This window comes from Heterobasidion irregulare, assembly GCF_000320585.1.
Source record: "Heterobasidion irregulare TC 32-1 unplaced genomic scaffold scaffold_09, whole genome shotgun sequence".
NCBI lineage: Eukaryota > Fungi > Basidiomycota > Agaricomycetes > Russulales > Bondarzewiaceae > Heterobasidion > Heterobasidion irregulare.
Window position 1 is genome coordinate 1088595 of NW_009258205.1, and position 23156 is coordinate 1111750.

The window sequence follows — 23156 nt, forward strand, 5'->3', positions numbered from 1 at the left end:
GGGCTGATTTCTAGAAGTGTGCCGTATATAACTGCCAACCACCTCGCTCCACTTGTTCGCCTTTCTCCCACTCTCGTCCACCGTCTCTCCTTTACATCACATCCATGTGAGTGTCACTGTGGTATTTTTTAAATTTCATGGCGGCTTGGCCAGCATCTACTTTGCTGGATCGCTTTGGGAATGGATTATGTACTGACATTGACTACGTGTCTAGAAAAATGTCGTCTCCTGCTCCCCTCGAGGATGGACGTGTCGGCTCGCGCATCGAGAACTATACCGGCTTCTGGCAGAAGGATATGGACAAAGAAGCTAAGGTTGATACCGAGAACCGTGTCGATAACTACACCGACGTTATTAACGGTATATAGGTTTCTAAAAGTAGATGTTTTCTTTGTCTGATTGTTCTCACAGGTTACTACGATGGAGCAACCGAACTCTACGAGTACGGTTGGGCACAATCCTTCCACTTCTCGCGGTTCTACAAGGGCGAGGCCTTCGCTGCGTCTCTTGCCCGTCACGAACACTATCTCGCCTCTCAGATGGTCCTGAAACCTGGCATGCGTGTCCTCGACGTCGGCTGCGGTGTCGGTGGACCTGCACGGGAGATTGCACGCTTTGCAGACGTCAACATCGTCGGGGTGAACAACAATGACTTCCAGATCGGCCGTGCACGGAAGTACACGAAGAACGCCGGCCTTGAGGGACAAGTCACATTCGCTAAGGGCGACTTCATGAAATTATCCGAGCAGTTCGGCGAAAATTCCTTCGATGCGGGTGCGTGGTTATTGACACATCAACTATTTTCAATATTTATATAATATATGTGTAGTATATGCTATCGAGGCTACCGTGCACGCCCCGACATGGGAGGGTGTCTATGGCGAGATTCTCAAGGTTCTCAAGCCTGGAGGAGTAGTGAGTCTGATTGTCTTACATCTCATTCTTCGTTTTCTGATGTAGTGCAGTTCGGTGTATACGAATGGGCGATGACCGACCGTTGGGATCCATCTATCCCTGAACATAAAGCTCTCGCACATGAGATCGAGTTCGGTAACGGTATCCCGGAGATGCGCCCGCTGTCCAAGGCGCGCGAGGCGCTGAAGACGGTCGGATTTGAGATCGAGCACGAGGAAGATCTTGCAGAGCGTGATGATCCTGTACCATGGTACTATCCTCTCGAGGGCGATATCTCAAAAGCACAGACGGCATGGGACTACATCACGGTTTGGCGGATGAGTTGGAGCGGCAAGTTGGTCAGTCATACGGCCATGCGTGTCATGGAGTGGTTCGGCCTGCTACCCAAGGGCACATATGATGTCGGCGAGGCTTTGAAGGTTGCGGGCGACTCCCTTGTCAGGGGTGGTCAGACGAAGGTCAGTATTTTGTTGATCAGTCTATTGACCTCCAGCCCTGACAGTTGGCTTTTCTCTAGCTATTTACGCCCATGTATCTTGTCATCAGTCGCAAGCCACGTCAAGACTGAATATAGCCCTTCGTTACCTCTGTCGCTTCCTGGATCTTGGTCATTTTGACAGGTACATTAATTCATTTAATCTAGACATTCTTGGATGTGATACCCCATGCTCGGCAACGCTGCATAATTGCTTGTTGCACCGTATTTCTCAGCGCCCATTTTGAGCTCAAGATGAATCGTCAAATTCTACGGCTGATAGTAAGGTCCCCAAGTGGTCCCCAGTGGTCTCCGTCTGTCAACATATCGTGCTCTGAGAGTATCTATCAGGCAAATACCTGGATATGTTCATAATTGACATCGAGAGCCTGGATGTAACTTTTTGGAATTGTCAAGGCAAGCCACAGAACGACTGTAATCTTCTGTGTTGGTCGGCCACGGAGACTACTGTCAGACTGTGATTTCCCACGCCAAGTCATTCTGCAACTGCGCGCATCGACTCAGGCCTAGGTTCAAATTTTAAACGTTGAACCAAACGTTGACTGCATTGTTCAAGCCTCAACGTCCTCAACACCTCGGCGCTTACTCGCCATATCCTGCGAATTGATGTATGTCCGTTACATATAACCTGGGGCCCACTCAACATAATGCGTATATTGTCATCACTCATAGCGTCGTCGGACAATGCTATCCGAGTCCGCTAATGAAGGAATTCCTATCTGCTTGCCTGCTCTTCCGAATGAACTGTGGCTACGGATCTTCGAGCTAGCAACTGAGATCTTTGGGATCCTAGACCCAGGCGTACACGATCCTTTCGAAGCATCGACTCCTTTGTTCGAAATCAACTACGACGGTGATGATCCTGAAGTTCGTCATTCTCTCGACATGAAAAGCCGCCTCGTCCGTGTCTGCAGACGATGGCGCATGCTAGCCACGCCGTTATTATACCAGGTCATCATCATCCGTCATTTTCGACATATCAACACACTCCGACTCATCGATACCATCAAGCGGGCGGGAAGCAATGCTGCTTTTGGTGCTTTACCGGGCCGTGTGGTGCATCGGCTAGACATAGCGATCAGGGAGCCCATTACCACTTATATGGCACTGAATGTGCGACGTGTCCTTTCGAAAATTGTCAAAGCACTCCCTTCGCTGCGCATACTTGTTGTAATCCAACGAGAGCTCCGGGACCAAAACGGCTCCTCAGGCGACCTTCTACCACCATCACTTGACTTTGCTCAGGCTATTGACACGCTCGGCAGCTTGACGGTGCAAAAGCTGCGCTGGGATACCGATCCGCCCCTTGGAACCAAGACTTGTCGATCTCTGCTTACACGCTTACCGAGCCTGCGCACCCTCATGGTGGGCGAACCAGGATTTTGTCCTTTCGATCTACCATCTCTTCCCGATTTGCACTTTGCTACATTGTTGCACGACTCTAGCACGGACAGCTCCGGAACCGCGGCCTCGTTTCCAAACCTAAGACAAGCCCTCTTCCGGCCGTCTGTGCGATATGACATAGGGTGCATAACAGAGTTTTTAGCCTCGAAAGCTCCTGAACTTACAACCGTGTATCTGGAGATGAACTCGTCATGGACTAGAGAGCTGTGCCGCGCTTTAGCACGTCACTGCCCTCATGTTGCACATATTATTCTCTTCACGGGATATTCGCAATGGTCTACATGGAACAGCGGCTTCATGGATACGTCTGGCCTATATTTTCAATCTAGCCCATATTTCCCCTCCATCACGCATCTGGGTCTTTTCGGTCCTCCGTTCAATGATGATAGTCATTGTTTACGCATTTTCCGTTGGTTGAGATCCGTTCTTATACCGTCGTCTCTCAAGGTCGTGCGATTTCTGAACCCACAATGCGTAATGGATATGCTATATCGACGTTCGGCGGCCGTAGCAGAGGGACTCATAGCCCTCCCTGATTTGCGAGTGGAAGACCACGAAGGAAGTGATTTGAGAGTCCGAATCATTGTCAGGGTCCAATAGGAACAGGAGTGCGTAATAGACCTGTTGCTTTCTTACTGTTCTCAACGTTGCTTACCCCAAGCACTGATGAGAATGTCCTACAGGTTTATGTTCGCAATCTCGTGATTGGATATCAACTGGTATCCCCTCTCTATGTTGCTGACAGTTCAATCACTTGTGCCATGTTCCACCGACCTCTTCCCCTCAACTTTGCCCGAACACGACGTCTGCTCTCCAGAATTCGACTGCGAAGGGGAGACTTGATATGAAGCCCCCCATACAGGTGCCCAACACCGCTTGTACATATATTGATTGTCTCATGGTCGTCGCGCTCTGTCTTCTTCCTTCCTATGACGGCCAAGAGCCTTGGATCGTACAGTGCGTTGTGCGCAAGCATGATATGGACCTGGAAGGCTGTTTGGCATTCTCAGAGTCTCACACGTACGCTTCACTATGCATCAACATTGACAAGGTTGGAATTAGATACTCTCCGGTCGTTACGGTCCAGCTGGAATTGCGTCTTTGTTGTTTCGCACGTAACAAGGTCATCTTTATCGGTTCGTCAGACTTATGACGAGCAAGCTCGACTGAACATAGATTAATGTCCACTCGTAGATTCCTTGTAGGTTCAAAGTTCCCACAAGGAGGATCTTGTTGGCTTGGCAGGGATGCTCACCGCTGTAGGGTTTTCGACCGAAATGCGAGGAAGCCTTTCTTTGCCTCCTGACTTCATCTACTCGCATCGTACATCAGTTGTGGATACCGTGCCTAGAACTCCATATGGCTCTGGATTCCCTGCCCAATGGTGTCGCTCCGTACAGTCAGGATTTGACCTCAATTTCTCACCGGGGCTTTTTCTGAGAGCTCAGTCTAGGTGCAGTCTACTGCAGACATCAATAGGTCGTAGTGTAGATTGATATTGGGCTCAATATTGTACAGCAGAATCATGATGAGGGGTTTGAGAACGTACTTATAGTTCACAGGCGAAGAAGCGCGGGCCCTCCTCTTCGCTATATTGCTCTGCTTTGCACCTCGCGGTTGTCTCATAGCTGTTGCTCTCTTCTAGTGTTTTCAAACGGGTTCCTCTGCCTCGGATCGTCGATATATATAGATCCTTGGTTTCATGGTGTCCTTCGAGCATGTCCTGTGGCAATGCCATAATCTCCGTCGAGAGAACTATATGGATAGGTGCGCACTCGACGATTGATAGGAGACTCTGACTGACCCTTGACGCCTGCTGTAAAGGATTCATTTTGCTTACAACAACACCAAATGCGTTCGCTTGTTGAAGATCGCATGACCATGGCGGATGGTGCGAACGGCGTCCCGAATCCATGGGCTTATGGAGGTTTACGGTGCTCGCTGTACCCCGCTGGATCTATTTGCAGTTGGCCAATACAGAATGATGTGCCTGAGCGTGGAGCCCCGCACTGGCATGGGCGCGTGACACAGCCCCAGGTTTCGGAACGTCGTACTTAGCGCGCGCCGTAACGCGCAGAGGTAGTATCGTTATTTCCTTCTTATAGGCTGCCAGCCAGATTATGGTTTCTTTGCGGCTTACTTCTTGACAGCCACCGTCTCCCCCATCACCCTGAGGCCGTCCTGCTATTTTCTTCTGCGATGTCTTTTGAAGAAAAGCAAGTTCGTGAGACTGCTGTACCTCTGGGCGAGAAAGTGGGTGGGGATACCAAGTTACAGTATCTGGAGGCCGCTGCAGACGACGATAACAAGTCGATCGTCATCATCTCGCTTCAGGAGAAACGTCTCGTGCGACGGCTGGATAGGCGAATCCTCCCTATCGCCTGCCTCATGTATCTATTCGCATGTGCGCATCTGCTATTCAATCGAATTGGTCTGTAACATATTGACACGTCGCTATAGATCTCGACCGAAGTAACTTGGGGAACGCGCGTCTGCAGGGTCTTCCGCATGATGCACTTCACGGGGACCCAACGGGGAAAACTTTTGATTGGGTGAACTCGGCTTTTTTCTTTTCTTATGTGAGTAGTAACAGACTCTGCCATGTTGTCGAAACTTTCAATCGATTTTGTCACTTCATTGAGCGGAATCATAGATTCTTTGCCAGGTTCCTGCGACCATCCTCTCCAAACTCTATCCACCCCGCCTTTGGCTGGGATGTGCTGCCCTAGGTTGGGGCCTCTGCTCTACTCTCATGGTATTCATTCATACACCTATTAATATGCATACACTGAAATTATGGGTCGCATCGGCAGTCCACGGGGTTCAACGAGACAGGTCTTATTGTCGCTCGCGTCGGCCTCGGTGTTTTCGAAGCTGGATTCGGTCCTGCCATCCCGCTCTATTTCTGTACGTTACTTCCCTTTACTACGACCTTTCCTAAATTCGTCGCATGCACCTGATATCATCAAATAGCTCTTTTCTATACGAAGTCAGAAATTGGGCTGCGTCTCGCCTATTGGTTTGGATTCGCCGCAGTTGCAGGTGCATTTGGCGGGCTCATTGCCTTCGGTGTTCAGCATGCACATACGAGCGTTGAAAATTGGCGTCTTCTATTCATTATAGAAGTGAGAAGATTATGCTTCCGTACTATACTTCCGTGCCGTCTTCGTGAAGCTAAAGTTTTGACGCATTATTTAGGGCATCCCTGCCATTGCTCTCGGGCTCATAGCGATCACACTCCTGCCAAATAGACCGGAGATGACCAACTTCTTCAACGAAGAAGAGCGTGCTATCGCCCTCGAACGCGCCAACCGGGATGCTACTCGAGATGTCGGGTTTATTGTGAATAAGACGCATATCGTGTCTGCTTTCAAAGACTGGCGCGTGAGTACCAGCACTCATCTCCTTCTCTTTGTTACTGAAGGTACCTTGGTGTTCAGATTTATCTCGGCGGGGTCATATACTTCGGCGCTAACTGTGCACTTGCCTCTATCTCCGCGTTCTTGCCTACAATAATACAGACATTCGGATACAGTGCGTCGGGTTGACAAGCCTCTCTGATAAAATACTCACATTGGCTATCTTCTGTATCTGTAGCGAATGCCCGTGCACAGTTACTCACAGTTCCCCCATACGCTGTCTGTGCCGTTGTAATCACGTTAGCCTCGTGGTGCTCTGACCGCCTGCAGAATCGTGGAATATTTATTGCCGTGGCAAGTACTGTGGGAGGAATTGGATATCTGTATGTCTCCTTTTATTCTTCAATCGTGGATAATCTGGATGTATATTCATGAGAATAATCAAGGTTGCTACTCACAGTGCCTGGTAACATCCATGTGCGCTATTTCTCCACCTTTTGCATCACGACTGGGACATATACAACAATCGGTATCGCTATTGCCTGGTGTGGGTATCATTTTGTTGGCCGTTTTTCAAGGTTTATTGAATATGATCTTTTTTCGTCTAGTCGCCCATAACCTGGCGTCGGAGACAAAACGAGCGACAGGTACTCCAATGTACATGGCTATAGGCCAGTGCGGTAGTGTGCTTGGATCGCATCTATTTCCAAGCATAGAAGGGCCAAGATATATGTACGATGTTTCGTTACTTGTATACAGTGCATTTTGCTAATCATAATTTGTTTTAATGTATAGCAAGGGATTTGCAGGTGCAGAAACACTTACCAGATCTGCGATAGCTTATTAAACGGTGACTACTTCTATAGTATCCTGCGCTCTGGAGTTCCTTGCAGCCCTTTGTGCCATCATACTTAGTGTTCGTCTGATTTCTTTGTTCTAGCGGCATGGCAAAGATTCTAACTCGATCGCAGGTGCATTACCACTACGACAATTCACGAAAAGATCGGAAATACGGGAAGACTACTGCTGAGACGATTGTTGATACGACCGAACTAGCGGACAGGGTCTGTTCTCTCCCTCGTTGACTCATTTATCGCATAAGCTCATGAGCATCTGTTCAGGCACCTGGATTCCGTTATGTCCCTTGAAGAAATGCATCCTTGACTGTGGGTTCGGCCCTGCCATCTCTGCTCGGTGATTGTGAGGCCTGAGGTCTCGGAACGAGCGAATATACGAGCAGTCGGTGCACAGAGTGCAAGATATGTGTATTTATCATGTGAAGTATTCCGTGCTGTATGTTATGGTAGCGAGACATCTCGGTTGCCTATTCTGAGTACTCTGTTCCCTCGCGACTGCGATGTTTTTGAACACCTCAATCATTTAAGGGTCTTATTGTGACATTGTACGGGATTGTGGCGCTCATGACTGGCTGAGTATGAGGTGGAAGGCGGAAGGTGGAAGGCGGAGGCTTTCGCCAGAATGTTCCAGAACAAAGATCTACAAGCCTGATGTTGCATCTAGTATTTCAGTAGTAGAACGTCAGATCCGCAAGGCGCCTGGACGAGCGAGGAGTTGCTCAGTGTTGAGGCCTGAGGCCTAGTAGACTTCCAAGAATCTGGATTTATGAGGTCAATGGGCGCGTCTGCGAGACAAGGTTCCAATGTCTATGCCTTCCAACTGATGGATAGCCGCCTTTCCAGAATGCTTCGAACGAGATCAAGGAAGCTAGGCAAAAGGGGAAATATGAGCCCAAAAATAACCGATCGGGACTGACCAAGTATTATGTATCTCTGTCCATGGAATCTCTAGCTGGAGTAGTGGGGAAGAATAAGTGCGGCTTCGTGAACCCGTTTCGTGAAATGGATTACTCACATCGCGACGCAGCGTATAGAGCTAGAAGGCTACAAAATAGAACCCTACCAGGTAGAAATCTCACGGTACTGGCTGGCACGGGCAGGTATGAGAGACGCAACCTGAGATGAGCCGAAAGGGTCTACCAGGAGGAGAGTGTAGTGTACTCACCACGATAAAAGGTTCGAGGGTGGTCATCAGCTCGTGAACGATTATGTCAACAAAATGGATTTCCAACCTTCGCCATCTACAAACGCGAGGTATGACACTAAAATTACATTCCTTCTTTCTCCATTGGATCAACCGCTGGAAGGAAGACACAGAGAGAGGTCTCAAACAAATATATAACATCGAGAAGATGGATAGCGACAACGACGAGAAGGTCAAATGCAGACAGACGAGAGAGCAGCTGGGATCCCCAAGACATCCAGACGGAAAGGCGTTAGAACGGCACAGAAAATAAAGATGAGAAGGGGCGAAAAGATTGATCTTTGATATTTTACCGTACATGTGTATGTATGAACAGAATGAAATGTGATTGTTTGGTCCGAGGGAGGGTCGTAACGAGAGAAAGAAAACAAGTTGAAGTGCGGCCAGAGGCTCAGATCCTGGTAGCATCGCAATCTTGTATTGACGAACCGCGGGGAGCGAGAAAGTTATGTCATGTTTACAGGGTTGAAGCTCATGATCTCTTCATAAAGAAGCTCCTTCAACTGTTCGCGACTGATGTCGTCCTTGTGGACTGTGAAAGAGCATGAGAGATCAAAAAGAAAATACAGTCTGGAGAGATGAGGTGACGCACGATCGAACTCGAAGAATTCTGGATCGAGAGGTGGGGCAACGGGCTCGTCGTCAGGATCATGCTGCACGACACATTACTTAGTATCAGTAAGCATAGACTGCGCATTCACGCACGTATGCCTCGAGGTAGGGATGTGCAAGCGCCTGTTCTACTGTGATCCGCTTCTTTGGATCGAATGTCTGCAAAAGGGGAAAAAGTTCAGCGTCTCGGCACGTGCCGGCGAAGTCGCGCCACGAAGTTACGCACCAGGGTCTTAGTGAGGAAATCGATCGCGTTCGGATTCGCGTTGGGGAAGAGCTGTGTAAAGGGCTTCTTCTTCCGGAACGGCAGGGCACGGATATAGTCCCGCGAGCGGCGCGTCGTGATCGCGTAGAACTCGTCAAGGGTAGGCGTGCCGAGTACGTCGAGGATGAGGGTGAGCTGGTGATGATAGTCTCGTCCGGGGAAGAGCGGTTTGCCTGATAGCATTTCTGCGAGGATGCAGCCTACAGACCAAACATCGATGGCCTTGACATAATATTTGCAAAGTAAGCAAAGGGTGAGACATTTCTGAGGAAGCATACCTCACCTTGGTGTATTGTTTGAAGGTAAGCATGATTTCTGGCGCACGGTACCACCGTGTGGCTACATACTCAGTCATGAATCCCGTCTCGGTGCCCGATGGCTCTGCAGTCTTGACCGAGCGGGCTAAACCAAAGTCACAGACCTTGAGATCGCAGTTGGCGTTCAAGAGCAAGTTGGATGGCTTGAGATCACGATGGATGACATCCGCGGAATGTAATGCTTTCAAGGCACGAAGAGTTTGATACACAAAGTATTGTGCATGGTCATCGGATAGATCCTGCGTTCGTATGACACGATGCATGTCCGTTTCCATCAGTTCTTGGATCACTGTGACATCCCACATGTGTTACAGTGAGATCCACGCGATAGACGATATGGAGATGGTCGAGACGTACGATAAACTTCTTTGAATGCGTCTATAGAGGGAGGCTTAATGATATCCAAGATAGAAATAATCTGAGACAACAGTCAGCGTCTTGCCATGCCAAACCTCCTAATCAGCTGAAACCACCCATCTGGTGTCATGGTATCGAGCACCATCTGTTACTGGCCACCGAAAAGGAGAGAATGAGACGCACATTTTCGCTGACACCAGCCTCACTGAGGAATTTCAGCAGCTTGAGCTCACGGAGCGTCCGAAGGCAGAACATGGAGTGGTCGAAAGGCATGATCTTCTTGATAGCGACTTTGCGACCACTTGGTCGATGCACAGCTGAACACACGATACCATAGGCGCCCTCTCCAACGACGTCCAGAACCTGATATTGTGTGCCTTCGGGTGGGAGCGCAGAGTTGTGAGAACTGGGGGTCCTGACATACACCATGCATCCGTGTACTCACCTACGTTGAACCGAACCTTTCGTGGTGCAGGCTGAGCCTGAGAGGCAGCGTGACCATGTTTTGACTTTTTCGCAGCGTCAGCCATGATGGTGTATGGGGAGCGAGGGATGTGGTGGGAGGAAGGAAGGGAGGAACAAGGGCGACTCGGAGAACCCGCTGGAATGAACAACAAAAGGAGCTGTTATAGAAGTCACCGCATTTCCTGTTTCGGGACGATTCCAAAGGAAATTAGGATTGTGCCGCTTATGAAATGCAGGTCGTCCTCGCCATGACAATGTCTGACAATCCTCTCGTCGTCAAGCCTCTCCATCGCCCAGATCACTTCGTCGCGAACAGTCGTTCTCTGCGCCTTCAGCTTGTCTATCTGCTTCTTGATCCCAGAGCCTCTCTAGCTGTCAGATTCCCCTTCATACCTGTCTCAAGTCAATCGGCATGATGCAGGCGTGTGCCCCTTAAATCAGTCTCCGCAAAATTTGATAGGAACCCTCTCGAGTTTCAAACTGTAGGAGCGTGGGCTGAGAAGATTGTTGTAGTATCGTTGGACCTATAATATTTTGCCTCCTCCGATTAGATATTGTCTGGCCGAGAGACTACGTGAATATTCTGGCAATTCTAACACGTCGCTCAGGAGGTTCGGATCAAGCTCCGTTCACCATTTGATGAAATGCGGCTCCCAGGTTTGGGGACGAAGATCAAGAGCATCACAATCTACCTAAGCGATTTGACCAAAAAATACCTAGTTTCGTACAGCTTTTGTACGAAACATGATGAAATGGATCACGTGACTGAAGCGTGTCTTTTATGTTTGTGTTTGGTGACTGTTGATGCGCGCTGGATCGATCGCTGCGGTCCCGACGCCGTGTGGCGCGTCGTGGTCTTAAACCCCCACCATCGCCTTTGTTCTTCTTGTTCTCTTTCTTGATCTCGTTGCATCTCTTTCTCATACAACTCACACTTATCCTTCTCCAACTCAGTCTGAGCCACACCACCTCAACAGAATCACATCGTAGTATCCAGCCCAAACATGTTTTCGGTACCACAGACACCGCAGCCCCCATCCTCGTTGAATGAAACAAAGCCAGATATTTCAGAGCTGGACGCTTCTCGAGTGTCGCAGACTGCAGTCATTCAAGCAAAGCTGAATCGGCGGTTGGGCCCAGAATACGTCTCACAACGTCCTGCGCCAGGCGGAGGACCTAAACTCACGTATGTCGAAGGTTGGAAAATCATAGGGCTAGCAAACGAAGTTTTTGGGTATAATGGATGGAGCTCATCTATTGTAAACGTGACTATGGACTTTTGTGATATATGCGAAGAAACAAAAAGGTACAGTGTCGGAGTCACAGCGATGATCAAAGTTACGTTGCGGGATGGGACGTCCCATGAGGATGTGGGGTATGGAACTGCTGATAATCTGAAGAGCAAAGGCGCGGCCTTGGACAAGGTGAGTCCTGGATGGTTTCATTTTCTGATCCTGTGATGCAAGCGTTCATTGTATACGTTCAGGCCAAGAAAGAGGCTGTTACCGACGGAATGAAACGCGCTTTGAGAAATTTTGGCAATCTTCTTGGTCTATGTCTATATGAAAAATCTTTCGCACAGGAAGTCGTGAAGATAAAGGCTCCACCGCCAGTGAGTACTGTTGTGCCACTCCACCCAAAAAGCTAACGGGATCGACTCAACTCGCGCATCTAGCCGAAGATTGACAAAACAGATCTTCACCGACGCCCAGAATACGAGACTAATGTCTCGACATCGAATGATACCCAAAGTGCTGCGCCGCCAGCAGATTACCCCAATCCACAATCAAAGCCGCATGCGCAGGAAGATATCAAACCCATTCCCCCACAAGGGATGAACGCAGCGGTACATTCAACAAATGAGAGAGGCAGGGTGCCGCAGGCTCCCATGAACGGTTCAGGAGTAAATTACGGTGTTCGTAATCTGGGATTAAACACCCCAAACGAGACTCCGGCAGCGAACAAGTATCCCATTCGCTCTGTCCAACCTCAGCCTCAAGTACAACGTCCAGGCCAGGCAATGCCCCCTCAACCTTATCCACCTCCTCGGCAGCTGCATTCAGTTTCAAATGCACCACCGCCGCCCCGTACCGAGCGCACCGTCACGTTCGCCGCTCCTGCACGACCACCTGCTGTCGTCGGCTCACCTCAACCTCAAGATATAGAAGAAACAATTGACAATGCCGACGACTTCTTCACGTCAGAAGATGATGCGCTGTTCGCCGCGCTTGACTTCGCCGCCGTTGATGGCCTCTCGGAATTGAACACGACTAGTGACAGTGACAATGCGCATGCTAGTAACAACAACAGTTCCAAAGGGAACGATTCAACGAAGACATTGGGGGGTAACACATCGAATAAGGCCGCTGATGGAGGTGTTGGCGTAACCTCCTCGAACAGGAACTCCGATTCGAATGGTGCGGCTTTTCGTGCGCCGAATGCGTCTGCATCCATGGGAGAATTCAGATTCCCGCCCGGCATGGTATGATCTGCCATTTCACGCATATATAATTATATGCGCGTTGTCTGACTTGATCTGGTGCTATAGACCCCGGTTGGCAACGGCATCCGTCCGTTTGTTCCCCCCGCGGCTCAGCGGGGCCCTCCGGGCGCAACTTCATCGTCAACCATCGGTGTGAAGCGACCCGCGGAAGCTATGCTGTAAGTCATCTCGGTACGTATACTCTGGCATAATTGATTGATTCGGCCGCAGGCCGTCTAGGCGCCCGGGGCAAGGGATGGGTCTCGCGCAACAGCAAACGGGGGGGAATCGGCATAGACCGCCGTTGTCGAATCTGGAGGTTGGATCAAGCGGGGATGTGAAACGGCTGAGGCGATAGAGACGAGCGTCGAGGTTCGCCGGATGTACGATGGAGTACGCACGGACGTGATTGGCCATGTGTATCAATGAGCAGGGTCCGAACGAGACAGACCTTTGTGTATTTCTAATTCGCACCATGTATACGTCACTTGTGTCCGTATTCTCTTGATACTTCTCGTTACTGAATAGCGTAATGACGATAGGACCCATAGCGCACTATACGCAGTTTATTTTTTTCTAGTGGGGCGCGCTGGCCTTTTTTGAGGTATTATTCAAGTTATCATGGCAATATCCAGGTCAAGGCAAGAGCAGCAGGACACAATCGAGTACACTAGTACAACAGAGCAAATAGGATGCTGAAAGACGAATGGACGTAGCTACGTCCGCATGTAAATAGCCGATTGCTCGACGAGACGACGCGCGCCGCTGCGCTGTCCGATCCATCAGAGCTCGAACTTCTCGAGCACCTCGACGACCTTGTCGTGGCGGGGCGCGATCCTGATCCTAAAAGGCACCGGCGAGCGACCCGACTGGCCGTCGTACTCCCTGAGGTCGATCGGCTCGCCAGGGATCTCGCGCATGTCGAACGCCCAGAGCATGCGCGAGATGGCGAGCCAGATCTCGCGCTCGGCGACGATCTTCCCGGCGCAGATGCGGCGGCTGCGAACGGGGCGGTTTCTGAGCTTCTGCGGGCCTGGCAGCGGGGGGGAGGGGCGAGGAAGGAGAGGCTGGAGAGACTTACCCGACTCCGAACATCCAGTGGTCCCGCTGGTACGGGTCTGGAAGGTTGGCGCTCTCCGCTGACGTGAGAGTATCTCCGACATAGCGGTCCGGCTTAAAGGGCACTGTCAGCGTGCATAATCGACCGTGGAGGTACGAGATACGCTACGTTGAAAGTGAACGGCTCTGGATGGCGTTGCTCGTTGAAGTGCATCGTATAAGTATTGCAGATCACGACCGTGTCCTTGGGGATGAACTGCCCCTTGTATGTAAAGTCCTCCGACACAGCATGAGGCGTCCCGAGCCAGAACGGATTGTGGACGCGTTCGACCTTCGTTTCTGTTTCAGCGCGAATGGCCGCAGGGAGTGGGGGCACACGACGGACCTCTTTGATGATGGCGCGGCAGTAAGGCAGGTTGGGCTCGTCCTCGACGGCGGGGAGGCGATCGCGCCCCACCACGCGGTCGAGCTCTTCTTGGGCCTTCTTCTGGACGGCGGGATAGGCGGGTATGAGGGCAGAGAACCATTGCATGATGCCCGCGGTCTGCGATCAAGGCACCCTGTCAGCTCAGACTAAGGATGGGAATATGCCTGAGGGGAAGGGGCGTACGGTCTCTACTCCGCCGATCATGAATGCAGACGCCAGAATGGCCATGTCAAGGTCGTCCAAGCCCTCTTTTTCGCGTGACTCGACCATGGTCTTCGCTGCGCAGTCCGGGACGGGCGTGCCCTCCTTCAGCTGCGCCTCGATGTCCTTGACCATGCCTCCGTAGGTCTCGATGAGCTCCTCGTGGAGTTTGACACCCCGGGAGCGCATGGACGTCGGTAGGTGCTGGAGGAGAGGAACGAAGTCGACGAGGTTCGACACGGGCCCTGTGCAATTCCTAATACGCAACATCGATCTGAGCACACCGCGCGCCAGGACTCACTCGAGTAATAAAATAAAAAAAAGGGGGGGGGGGGGGGGAATCGTAATCGTACATGAATTCACGGCTCAGTCTGAGAGCCAAGCCGACGAGCGGATGGTCCAGGCTGTCCGTCCGCATCCCAAACACGATGGTGAGCATATTATTGAGGGAGCACCGCCCGGCGTGCGGCTACATTTCCCGGAGATCAGAGACGTCACGCGTGGGCGCCCGTGGGAGGATGCGTACCTGTGGGTTGATGGGGACGGCGCCCGCCTGACTGGCAATATACAAGTTCTTGATCATGGCGGTGGCCTCCCTGTCGAGAACAGGGGTGTAGCCGTCCACGGCGCGCTGATGAAGCCAGGACCAAGCGATGCGGCGGTGCTTCCGCCTAAAAAACCAAACAAAAAACCATGAACGTCACGAGACCTGGCGATTTTGTGCGCAGGACGTAGGCTGACCATCGCTCGTTGTACGGCGTCGCGGTGATCCCGCGCCCTTTGAAGATGGTCTGGCTCTTGACGAACATCTCTTTCCGCGAGGAAAAGACCGCGCCGTTCGTGACCATGAGGTCCTTGATGATCTTCGGATCCGACACGACCACGAAGAGCTGGTTGCCGAGCCAGATGGAGTACATGTCGCCGAACTTCTTCGCCCAGTAGTCCAGCGTGAGCTCGGGGTAACGCGTGAGGAAGGGAAACGAGCCTGGGCACAAATTAAATTCATCCAAAGCATCGAATAAATAAACATTGAGCGCGCACCGACGATGGGCATGCCCCATGGCCCATTAGGGATGGTATTCCCCTGTTTATCGACTAACCGGCGGCGAGGGACGATCTCAGACAGGAGGTATAGTACTGCAGCCGCGAGAGTTGCGAGCGCAATAATGGACTGCGAATCAAGATATGTCTCTAAAATAGTGCTCCGAGGGAAATAGGCGACAGAATAATCCGATCGAACGGACATCGTGAAGAAGAAAGAGGACGGTGTAGGGCGACAGTAGCTTTGACTTGAGGAGATCCACCTGGCGGCCATCTCGTCTATATACCCCACAAACCTATGCGGCGCTCAAAGGAAACAACCATACCCTCACCCACGATCCGAAATGCGGAGGACGATTCTAGGTCGGCGTCGCCGGCACCTCGGTGTCTGACCTCCTCAAAAAGTGAGCATCCAGGGCGCCGCCGCAAGGCCCGCCAATGCCCTCACGGCGCCTGGGCCGTACGTGGTTTCGAACGACCACGTACGGTCTCGTTCCGTTTCGGAATGATATAGGGGGGCAGGAGAGTGGGAAACGGAGACGGGTGCAGGGTGTCGGGATGCGGATGTGGGTGTCGCGGGACGGAACAGGGCGGTCTCTGGGTCCGGTATGAATCGAAACGTATGTTCCAGTTGTTGGTCCGCGCTGTGAAACGGATGGCGAGTTGGATATCGAGCAACCGTGCGGCTTGCAGAGAGGAACTGCTCACGCCTGGCTCGCGCTCTCCAAAACATCACGAGCGAATGTTCGACGCCGCCAAAACGGCGTCGTCGTATACGAGCACCTCCATCGCGAGTTTTCTAAGACGACGATTGGACTCCTTCGCTCCGACTCGGATCCCCAGCGATGTCAGATCCTTAGCGAGGCGAGCGGCAAAGCACGTCGGGGACACATGACCACGCCTCACAGGGAAGGAAGGGGGTGGGGTGGGGTGGAGGAGGTCCGGCGACAAGCCCAAGCCCGAGCCAAGAGCGCGCCGATCCTGCATGCCCGTCGCAGCTGCCGAGTTTCGAGCGCGCGCGCGGTGGCGGCGGGAGAGCCTGTGTGGCGCGAGATCAGATCCTTTCGGGCGCCTGGGACGGCCTGTTGCGATCGGGATCGTGCGCCGCGACCCGACTCGCGACGGCGCTGCGAGCACGGATTCACACCAGTGTCGGGTCGGGTTTCGCTCGAACCCGCCAAAGCATAGAGACAAGGAGAGTACAGTATGAGTGCGCGATGGAGGGCTGCGGCTGCCTTTTCCGGAGACCGACCATGACATGTGCTTCGTGAGTCTGATTGATGCCTATGGAGAGCCGAGGTCGTACCTCGAAGGCTGCAGTTTCGGTCCAGGGCAACGACGACCTTAATGAAGCCCGTCTGCCTGAGGCCGCCACGAACCTTAAAACGCGTCCATAGCAGTGCAGCGGTGCAGCGGTGCGTCCCTCGCCGCGGAGTTAGGAACTGGCGCACTTTACCAGTACTTTACTACTAGTACGGCCAGCCTCAGCCTCAGCCTCAGCCTCTAGGTCTGTGCCTGGGGCTCCGAGACACACATCATGCTGTATAATACGGAGTGTGTGTTGGGCGGGGGCGACGAGGGCGGGCCGGGACAAGCAAGCAAACAGAAGACAGGATCGCGAGTCTATCGGACAGCCGCCACGGGCGCAGTGGTTCCCGGGTGCTGTGCTGTACGTACGAGTACGAGTACGCAGATGGACGGGGGGCGGGACGGACACGTGGGCATGGCCCGCCTGCCCGCCTGCGCGCTCGAACGCGCTGCCTGCTTGACTTTGTACTTTGATGGCGTCCGCCTCAAGGGCGGGACCGCGCATCCGAGAGCCTAGACAACGCGGAGAGGGGCAGACTACATGCCGAACCGAGCAGCTGCCTTCGATCCTCGACGCCTCGTCCGCCTCCTCGAAGCGGCATCGCGGATCCGCGACCGCGCGACGCTTCGACGCTTCGTGCGGCTGCGCGCGTTATCGGGCTCGCGCGGTCCACTCATCGTCGTCCGGCGAGAAGGGAGCAAGGGAGCGGGGGACCCGTCGAAGAGCCCTCGTCCGATCCTGGAAGGAAGCCGCGAAGCAGGCAGCGCGTGCGGGCCTGGACCGAGCCGCAGAAGTACAGCGAGTAAGTTGAGTTACGTGCGTGCGTGCGTGCGTGCGGCACAGCGGGCACGCGCAGCACGGGCCCGAACTTGTGGGTCCGCACACGCGCAGCGTCCATATTTGCGCGCGTGGGTCCCCGCGCGAGATATCGCACAGAGGACCGCGCGCGCGTGAGAGATCTCGGCGGGTTGGGCATCTGTAGTGCGAAATGAACATTGGCGAGGGAGCTGGGGCGGGAGGCGGCGACGCGGCGACGGGGGTGGGACTCGAGGGCGGGTGGGCGGTGGGCGTTGTGCGAGTGAGGACCGGTCGCTGCGCGAGTGAGGACCGGTCGCTGCGCGCAGACAGAAGGAGGGGGTGTTGGATGCAAGCAGGCGGCGGAGATAGCCGGAGGTGTGGCGGGGAGTCCGGGCGGGAAAGTTTTGTTGTTGTGAGGTGTCGCGGACGGTGCCAGCCGACTCTCTCTCTCTCTCGTCGTCCTCCTCCTCGTCCCCCTCGCACTCGCTCCACCCTCAACCACTCTCTGTATTCTCACACAGCCCCTCCTCGCCCTTAGACATTCTCTCCTCTTCTTCCCAGTGCCCGTCCTTGTCTTTCGCATTCGCATATTCACAGTCAGCCCCTGCTCTCGCACTTCTCGCCCACGCCCACACCCACGCTCACCCACACACGCAGTCCCACCCGCTCCACCATCATGACCAAGTCTCCCGCCCCGCCTGCCCCCGTCTCCTCCGCCTCCGCCAGCTCCTCCCCCACGGACGACGTTGCGCGCAATAACGTCATCCCCTCCGAGGTCGGCTGGCAGTTCGTCCCCCAGTACTACACCTTCGTCAACAAGCACCCCCACCGCCTCCACTGCTTCTACACAAAGTCCTCCACCTTCATACACGGCACCGAGGGCGAGGACGGCAAGCCCTGTTTCGGCCAGCTGGTCAGTCCCGCTCGTCCTCCTTTTTTTTTCTGCGCCGTTTGTTGCGGCAGTGCGTTGCCCGTTTGGGAGCGCAGCGCGCGTCTCGTGGCGATGGCGACGCACATCATGCGCAACCTTATTCATCGACAGCTGTCGCCGGCGTGGGCGTCAGACGTCCTCGGACTCGCGTGCCACCCGCTTAGCACTGTGTAACGCACGTTTCTCATGTTCCGCCTCTCCCCCCCAGGAAATACACAACAAGATCACCTCCATCGGCTTCGAAGACTGCAAGGTCTTCATCCACTCCGTCGACGCCCAGTCCTCCGCCAACGGCGGCATCATCATCCAGGTCATCGGCGAGATGTCCAACCGCGGCGAGCCCTGGCGCAAGTTCGTGCAGACCTTCTTCCTCGCCGAGCAGCCCAACGGCTACTACGTCCTCAACGACATCTTCCGCTTCCTCAAGGAGGAGACCGTCGAGGGCGACAGCGAGGACGAGGACACCGTCGGCAACGCGTGGGCGCACGCTCCACAGGCCGCCGCCGCGGCGCCCGAGCCTGCGCCCGTCGCCGCCGCCGTCGAGCCCGCGCCCGAGGCTCCAGCGGCGAGCCCCGAATCCGCCCCCGCCTCCCCCGCGCCCCAACAAAACGGACACGCCGCGCCCACGCCCGCCGCGGCCCCCGCCCCGATCGAAAAAACGCCCACCCCTGCTCCCGTGGCGGCTCCTGAACCCGTTGTCGTTGTCGCTGCCGCCGTTCCCGAGCCGACACCGTCGCCGGCGCCTGTCCCCGCAGTCGCCGCTGCTGCCGCGCCAGCCCCGGCCCCGGCCGCCGCTGCCCCACCACAGCCCCAGCCCGCCGCCGCCGCACCTTCTCCCTCCCCTGCTCCGGCCGCCGCTCTTCCTCAGCCCGCCGCCGCAGCTGCGCCCGCGCCCGCGCCCACATCCCTGCCGATACCGACACCCGCGGCACCCGCAGCACCTGCGCCTGCGCCCGCTCCTGTCCCCGCGGCGCCCCCCGCGCCCAAGACGTGGGCGCACCTCGCGGCGGCCAACTCGAAAAAATGGGGCTCGGCGGTCGCGCAGGAGTCGCGCGGCACGTCCGAGGTGCCCGCGACGCCGACGACGCCCGCGTCCGCGCACCCGCACCCGCACCCGCACTCGCATGCCCACGCGCATGCGCATGCGCCGGCGTCCGCGTCTGGGTCTGGGTCTGGGTCGGGCGCGGGCGCGGGCGCGGCGGGTGGGCCGTCTGTGGCGTCGTCGAGTGGCGCGCAGACGCCCGGTGGGCCGGGTGCGGCTGGTGCTAGTGCGAGTGCGGGTGCGGGTGCGGGTGCTGGCGCTGGTGGTGGGTACCATGGGCCTGGGGGACGTGGTGGGCACCATGGGCCGCAGGGCCAGCGGGAGCCGCATCCGGCGTACGTGGCGGCGCAGAACGTGGCGACCGCGCAGTGTTTCGTCAAGGTGCGTGGCTCGGTCCACATTCGTGCAACGGGACGGTGACGGTCATGCTGACGCGCCCGCGTCTGCAGAGCGTGCAGGAGAACATCTCGGACGCGGCTTTGCGGAACACGCTGACGGCGCGGTTCGGCGCGATCAAGGAGCTGGAGATCGTGCGGAGCAAGGCGTGCGCGTTCCTCGAGTTTGGGACCGTGGAGGCTGCGCGGCGGGCGATCGCCGCGTCGCTGCCGCAGGCGCAGGGCGGGGAGGGCGGGGTGCGGATCGACGTCGGGGAGGGGATGCAGATGCGGGTGTTGGTGGAGACGCGGAAGGAGCGCGGGGAGCGGCCGGTTAGTGGGCGCGGGAGGGGCGCGATGGGTGGTGTTGGGGGCGGGGGCGGGGGGTTGAACGGGGGGGAGAGGGAGCGGGGGGAGCAGCAGAGGGAGCAGCAGCAGAGGGGAGGGTATGGGCGTGGGGGGGCGGGTGTTGGGGGGCGTGGGATGGGGAGGGGGCGCGGGAGCGGGGGCGCGAAGTAGGCTTGTGTGCGCGCGTGCTGTGTGTGTTTGAGTGAGTGAGTCGTAGGGTGATATGCGGGCGTGTTTGTGTGTTGTGTGTTGTGTGCGTTGTGTGCGTTGCGTCGTGTTGTGTTTTTCTTTTTTCGTATGTCGGGAAGATGATATGAAGGTTTTTTGTCTATGACTCTCGTGTTTCGTTTCGCGCGCGCTTGACGGTCGTGGTTTGACGTGTTTGTGAGACTCCATCCAGCCAGCCAGCCAGCCAGCCAGCCAGCCCGCATACTGTACCGTAGGCATGTGCGCGGCGCGGATCCGCTCGACTCGGTCCGTATGATGGTGCACGACGTGCCACCCGTCCCCATCTGCCGCGGACGGCGCTCGTTTCCGCGGCGCGGTGGGTGGGTGGCGCCTGGTGAGGTGCGGGCTGGATATATGGACGCGGAAGGTGGGCTGCTGCACACAGGGACACAGATGCATGTGTGCTGCGACCGGACGCCGCGGATCGCGGATCACACGGGGTGGGTGCATGGGCGGTGGGCGGTGGGTGGATATCTGGGCGCGTGAGGGAGCGAGGAGGAACGATGATGCCGTCATCGCAGCACCCGCTGCGGCTGCCTGCTCGCTCGCTCGCTCTTCGCTCGTATATGTACCGCTCCACACTTTGGGAGCTTGAAGCGTACCTACTTGCCTACCTACGCCGACCATGTCCGCCCACCCACCCGCGTCCCCCACGATGCAGATGCACTACCCCCCGCCCGTCCCCGCGTCCCCCTCGTCCCCCACCTCGCCCACCTCGCCCGCTGGGCCGCGCACAGCGACGCCGCTGCCGCCGCCGACGACGACGACGACGCCACCCCGCCGCCTCTCGCTGTCCCTCCCGCTGCCGCTCCAATTCCAACTCCCAGACCTCGCCCACGTCCTGCTCAAGCTCCGTCCCCTCACACACCCTCTTCCCTCCACCACCACCACCACCCTCCCCCGCTCGCACTCACTCTCCTCCAACCTCAACCCCGCCAGCCCCGCCAACGCCAGCGCTGGAGCCGCCGCGGCGTCCTCCGGCCCGACGCCCCTCACCCACCGCGCGCTCCTCGCCCCAGGCGCCGTCGCCGCGCGCGCCCCCGCGGCCCTCGTGCGCGCAGACACGTTCGTCGTGCACGGCGCCGTCGACGTGCGCACGCTCTTGCGCGCCGCGCGCGCGGCGCTCCTCGAGCGGGCGGCGCGCGCGGGGGCAGATGTGTTGGTCGAGGAGAGGTGAGTCGTGTGCGTGTGCGTGTGCGTGCGTGAGTGGGACTGATTGTTGGGTTGGTTGGTGGGCGGTGGTTGGATGATGTGGACGGCGGCGGTAGTTGGACGTGTGCTGTTCGTGGGCCGTCGAGGGGCGGCGTCTATCGCGTCCAGGTGCGTGTGTGTGTGTCTCTCGCTCGCTCGTTCGCCTCGTTGTCCGCCTCCACCCACCATCCGCCTTGCCTTGCCTTGCCTTTGCCTGCCCCCGATCACGCACACGCACTCACCGAGCCCCTGTCCGTCCCCGCACCACATATGCCCTCTCCCTCCCCCCCTCTCCACCTCGCTCCACCTCGCTCCACCTCGCACACTCTGCATGCATACCCGCGTGTCCGCGCTCACCGCGATCGCGTCTCCCCACGCGCACGACGCCCCTCCCCTCAACTCGCACTAACTCCGCCCATCACGCACGCCCCCAATCACGCCCAACCGCACCCGACCCAAAGATCGAATACAAAGCCACCCCCGCCCGCGCCGCCCATCCCACCACCACCGCCGCCGCGGCTGTGCCCGAATCCCCCACGAGCCCGCGCCCCGCGTCGCCCGACTCGCCCACCACGCCCGCTGCTACTGCAACGCCTCCCGCCCCCGCGCGCGACCCCGGCCGCCCCGTCGCGCTCGATAGGGCGCGCGCGCTCAGCGTCCCGGGGCTCATGACCATCGCCGAGCGGCTGTAAGCTGTAGGCCATCCGCCGCGCCGCGTCGCGTCGTGCGTCTTTCTCTCTCTCTCTCTCTCTCTTTCGATTTTTTGCCTCCCCGTCCGCCAGTTCGTCCGCCCGTCCGCGCGCCCGGGCTCATCCGCGCCGTAGAATGTACTCTCGCGCACGATCCGCCGCGGCGGCGCATCCACACGACCGCGCGGCCTCGTCTTTCTCCCTCCGTCTCCGTCGCACGTTTCCCTCTCTCTCACACACGGCCTGTATCCGTGCCTCTCTTTCTTGTGCTCCCGCCTGTACTTCGTATCTGCCCCCCCCTCCCCACGGCGCACGGCGCCCCAGCCGACCGTCCGCCGTCCGCCGCACCTGCCTGCGTTGTACCTTGTAATTGTACCCATACGATACGCTCCACACTCCGTACCATACCGCACCTCACCGTCCTGTACCTTACTACCATATACCATACCGCACTGCACCTGCACCCGCACCTGCACCCGCACCTGCACCTGCACCTGCACCTGCACCTGCACCTGCACCTGCACCTGCACCTGCACCTGTACACTACACCGAGCGCCCCGGCCCGCTTCTCTCGAACCCGCGACCGCGACCCACAATAGTACGCGCACTCGTGCGCACCCGTAATACGCGCGCGCGCGCGCGATCGTACGAGCACACGTTTATCTAACTTGGCGCCGTCCCGTCCCTTTTTGGGGAGGTCGCAGCTCTCCCGCGCGGGGCGCGAGCGCTGATCACCGTGAACCGAGTCGAGTCGAGGCGAAGACAACATACCAACGCCAGCCACG

At 56.3% G+C, this 23156-nt stretch overlaps 9 protein-coding genes across 9 annotated transcripts; 6 read left to right on the forward strand and 3 right to left on the reverse strand.

The window, feature by feature from the left end:
- The first annotated feature begins 66 nt into the window (after nucleotides 1-66).
- HETIRDRAFT_388200 (uncharacterized protein) lies at nucleotides 67-1612 on the forward strand. Its single transcript, XM_009551813.1, has 6 exons — nucleotides 67-106; nucleotides 215-360; nucleotides 412-774; nucleotides 830-915; nucleotides 966-1373; nucleotides 1433-1612. The coding sequence occupies exons 2-6, from the start codon at nucleotides 219-221 to the stop codon at nucleotides 1481-1483; spliced, it is 1050 nt and encodes a 349-aa protein (XP_009550108.1). The 5' UTR covers nucleotides 67-106; nucleotides 215-218; the 3' UTR covers nucleotides 1484-1612.
- A 483-nt stretch (nucleotides 1613-2095) lies between these two features.
- Nucleotides 2096-3415, forward strand: HETIRDRAFT_324871 (uncharacterized protein; the record flags this gene model as incomplete). Its single annotated transcript, XM_009551814.1, has 1 exon — nucleotides 2096-3415. One exon carries the CDS (start codon nucleotides 2096-2098, stop codon nucleotides 3413-3415), a length of 1320 nt encoding a protein of 439 aa, XP_009550109.1.
- Nucleotides 3416-5014: 1599 nt separating this feature from the next.
- Nucleotides 5015-7322, forward strand: HETIRDRAFT_55480 (major facilitator superfamily; the record flags this gene model as incomplete). Its single annotated transcript, XM_009551349.1, has 14 exons — nucleotides 5015-5219; nucleotides 5276-5394; nucleotides 5469-5570; nucleotides 5629-5722; nucleotides 5789-5940; nucleotides 6014-6199; nucleotides 6256-6349; nucleotides 6413-6557; nucleotides 6621-6721; nucleotides 6783-6906; nucleotides 6970-6983; nucleotides 7041-7090; nucleotides 7146-7238; nucleotides 7296-7322. The coding sequence occupies 14 exons, from the start codon at nucleotides 5015-5017 to the stop codon at nucleotides 7320-7322; spliced, it is 1506 nt and encodes a 501-aa protein (XP_009549644.1).
- A 910-nt stretch (nucleotides 7323-8232) lies between these two features.
- HETIRDRAFT_148775 (mitogen-activated protein kinase-like protein) lies at nucleotides 8233-10345 on the reverse strand. Its single transcript, XM_009551815.1, has 8 exons — nucleotides 10232-10345; nucleotides 9970-10163; nucleotides 9787-9847; nucleotides 9396-9718; nucleotides 9074-9334; nucleotides 8941-9006; nucleotides 8828-8888; nucleotides 8233-8767 (listed from the first exon to the last, which is right to left on the reverse strand). The coding sequence occupies exons 1-8, from the start codon at nucleotides 10314-10316 to the stop codon at nucleotides 8682-8684; spliced, it is 1137 nt and encodes a 378-aa protein (XP_009550110.1). The 5' UTR covers nucleotides 10317-10345; the 3' UTR covers nucleotides 8233-8681.
- A 910-nt stretch (nucleotides 10346-11255) lies between these two features.
- Nucleotides 11256-11899, forward strand: HETIRDRAFT_325594 (uncharacterized protein; the record flags this gene model as incomplete). The annotated part of the gene is made up of 2 exons (XM_009551816.1): nucleotides 11256-11675; nucleotides 11738-11899. The coding sequence occupies 2 exons, from the start codon at nucleotides 11256-11258 to the stop codon at nucleotides 11897-11899; spliced, it is 582 nt and encodes a 193-aa protein (XP_009550111.1).
- A 1616-nt stretch (nucleotides 11900-13515) lies between these two features.
- Nucleotides 13516-15666, reverse strand: cyp69 (cytochrome P450 monooxygenase 69; the record flags this gene model as incomplete). The annotated part of the gene is made up of 9 exons (XM_009551817.1): nucleotides 13516-13732; nucleotides 13815-13906; nucleotides 13962-14123; nucleotides 14178-14336; nucleotides 14403-14676; nucleotides 14774-14889; nucleotides 14947-15091; nucleotides 15162-15405; nucleotides 15462-15666. The coding sequence occupies 9 exons, from the start codon at nucleotides 15664-15666 to the stop codon at nucleotides 13516-13518; spliced, it is 1614 nt and encodes a 537-aa protein (XP_009550112.1).
- Nucleotides 15667-15858: 192 nt separating this feature from the next.
- On the reverse strand, nucleotides 15859-17274 carry HETIRDRAFT_107719 (uncharacterized protein; the record flags this gene model as incomplete). Its single annotated transcript, XM_009551818.1, has 3 exons — nucleotides 15859-16105; nucleotides 16198-16588; nucleotides 17139-17274. 3 exons carry the CDS (start codon nucleotides 17272-17274, stop codon nucleotides 15859-15861), a joined length of 774 nt encoding a protein of 257 aa, XP_009550113.1.
- A 970-nt stretch (nucleotides 17275-18244) lies between these two features.
- On the forward strand, nucleotides 18245-20434 carry HETIRDRAFT_479306 (uncharacterized protein; the record flags this gene model as incomplete). Its single annotated transcript, XM_009551819.1, has 5 exons — nucleotides 18245-18481; nucleotides 18708-18965; nucleotides 19017-19591; nucleotides 19775-19922; nucleotides 19991-20434. 5 exons carry the CDS (start codon nucleotides 18245-18247, stop codon nucleotides 20432-20434), a joined length of 1662 nt encoding a protein of 553 aa, XP_009550114.1.
- Nucleotides 20435-21116: 682 nt separating this feature from the next.
- On the forward strand, nucleotides 21117-23102 carry HETIRDRAFT_454154 (uncharacterized protein; the record flags this gene model as incomplete). Its single annotated transcript, XM_009551820.1, has 6 exons — nucleotides 21117-21664; nucleotides 21760-21815; nucleotides 21929-22338; nucleotides 22382-22406; nucleotides 22465-22969; nucleotides 23024-23102. 6 exons carry the CDS (start codon nucleotides 21117-21119, stop codon nucleotides 23100-23102), a joined length of 1623 nt encoding a protein of 540 aa, XP_009550115.1.
- Between the last annotated feature and the right edge of the window lie 54 nt (nucleotides 23103-23156).

Excerpts from the sequence above, each read along its gene's own strand:
- HETIRDRAFT_388200 (XM_009551813.1), top strand. The coding sequence starts at position 219 with ATGTCGTCTCCTGCTCCCCTCGAGGATGGACGTGTCGGCTCGCGCATC. Across the intron at positions 916-965 it reads TTCTCAAGCCTGGAGGAGTA|TTCGGTGTATACGAATGGGC; the intron begins GTGAGTCTGATT and ends GATGTAGTGCAG. Across the intron at positions 1,374-1,432 it reads TCAGGGGTGGTCAGACGAAG|CTATTTACGCCCATGTATCT; the intron begins GTCAGTATTTTG and ends GCTTTTCTCTAG.
- HETIRDRAFT_148775 (XM_009551815.1), bottom strand. The coding sequence starts at position 10,316 with ATGGCTGACGCTGCGAAAAAGTCAAAACATGGTCACGCTGCCTCTCAG. Across the intron at positions 9,719-9,786 it reads CGCATTCAAAGAAGTTTATC|TGATCCAAGAACTGATGGAA; the intron begins GTACGTCTCGAC and ends GGGATGTCACAG. Across the intron at positions 9,335-9,395 it reads CCTTCAAACAATACACCAAG|GCCATCGATGTTTGGTCTGT; the intron begins GTGAGGTATGCT and ends TATTATGTCAAG.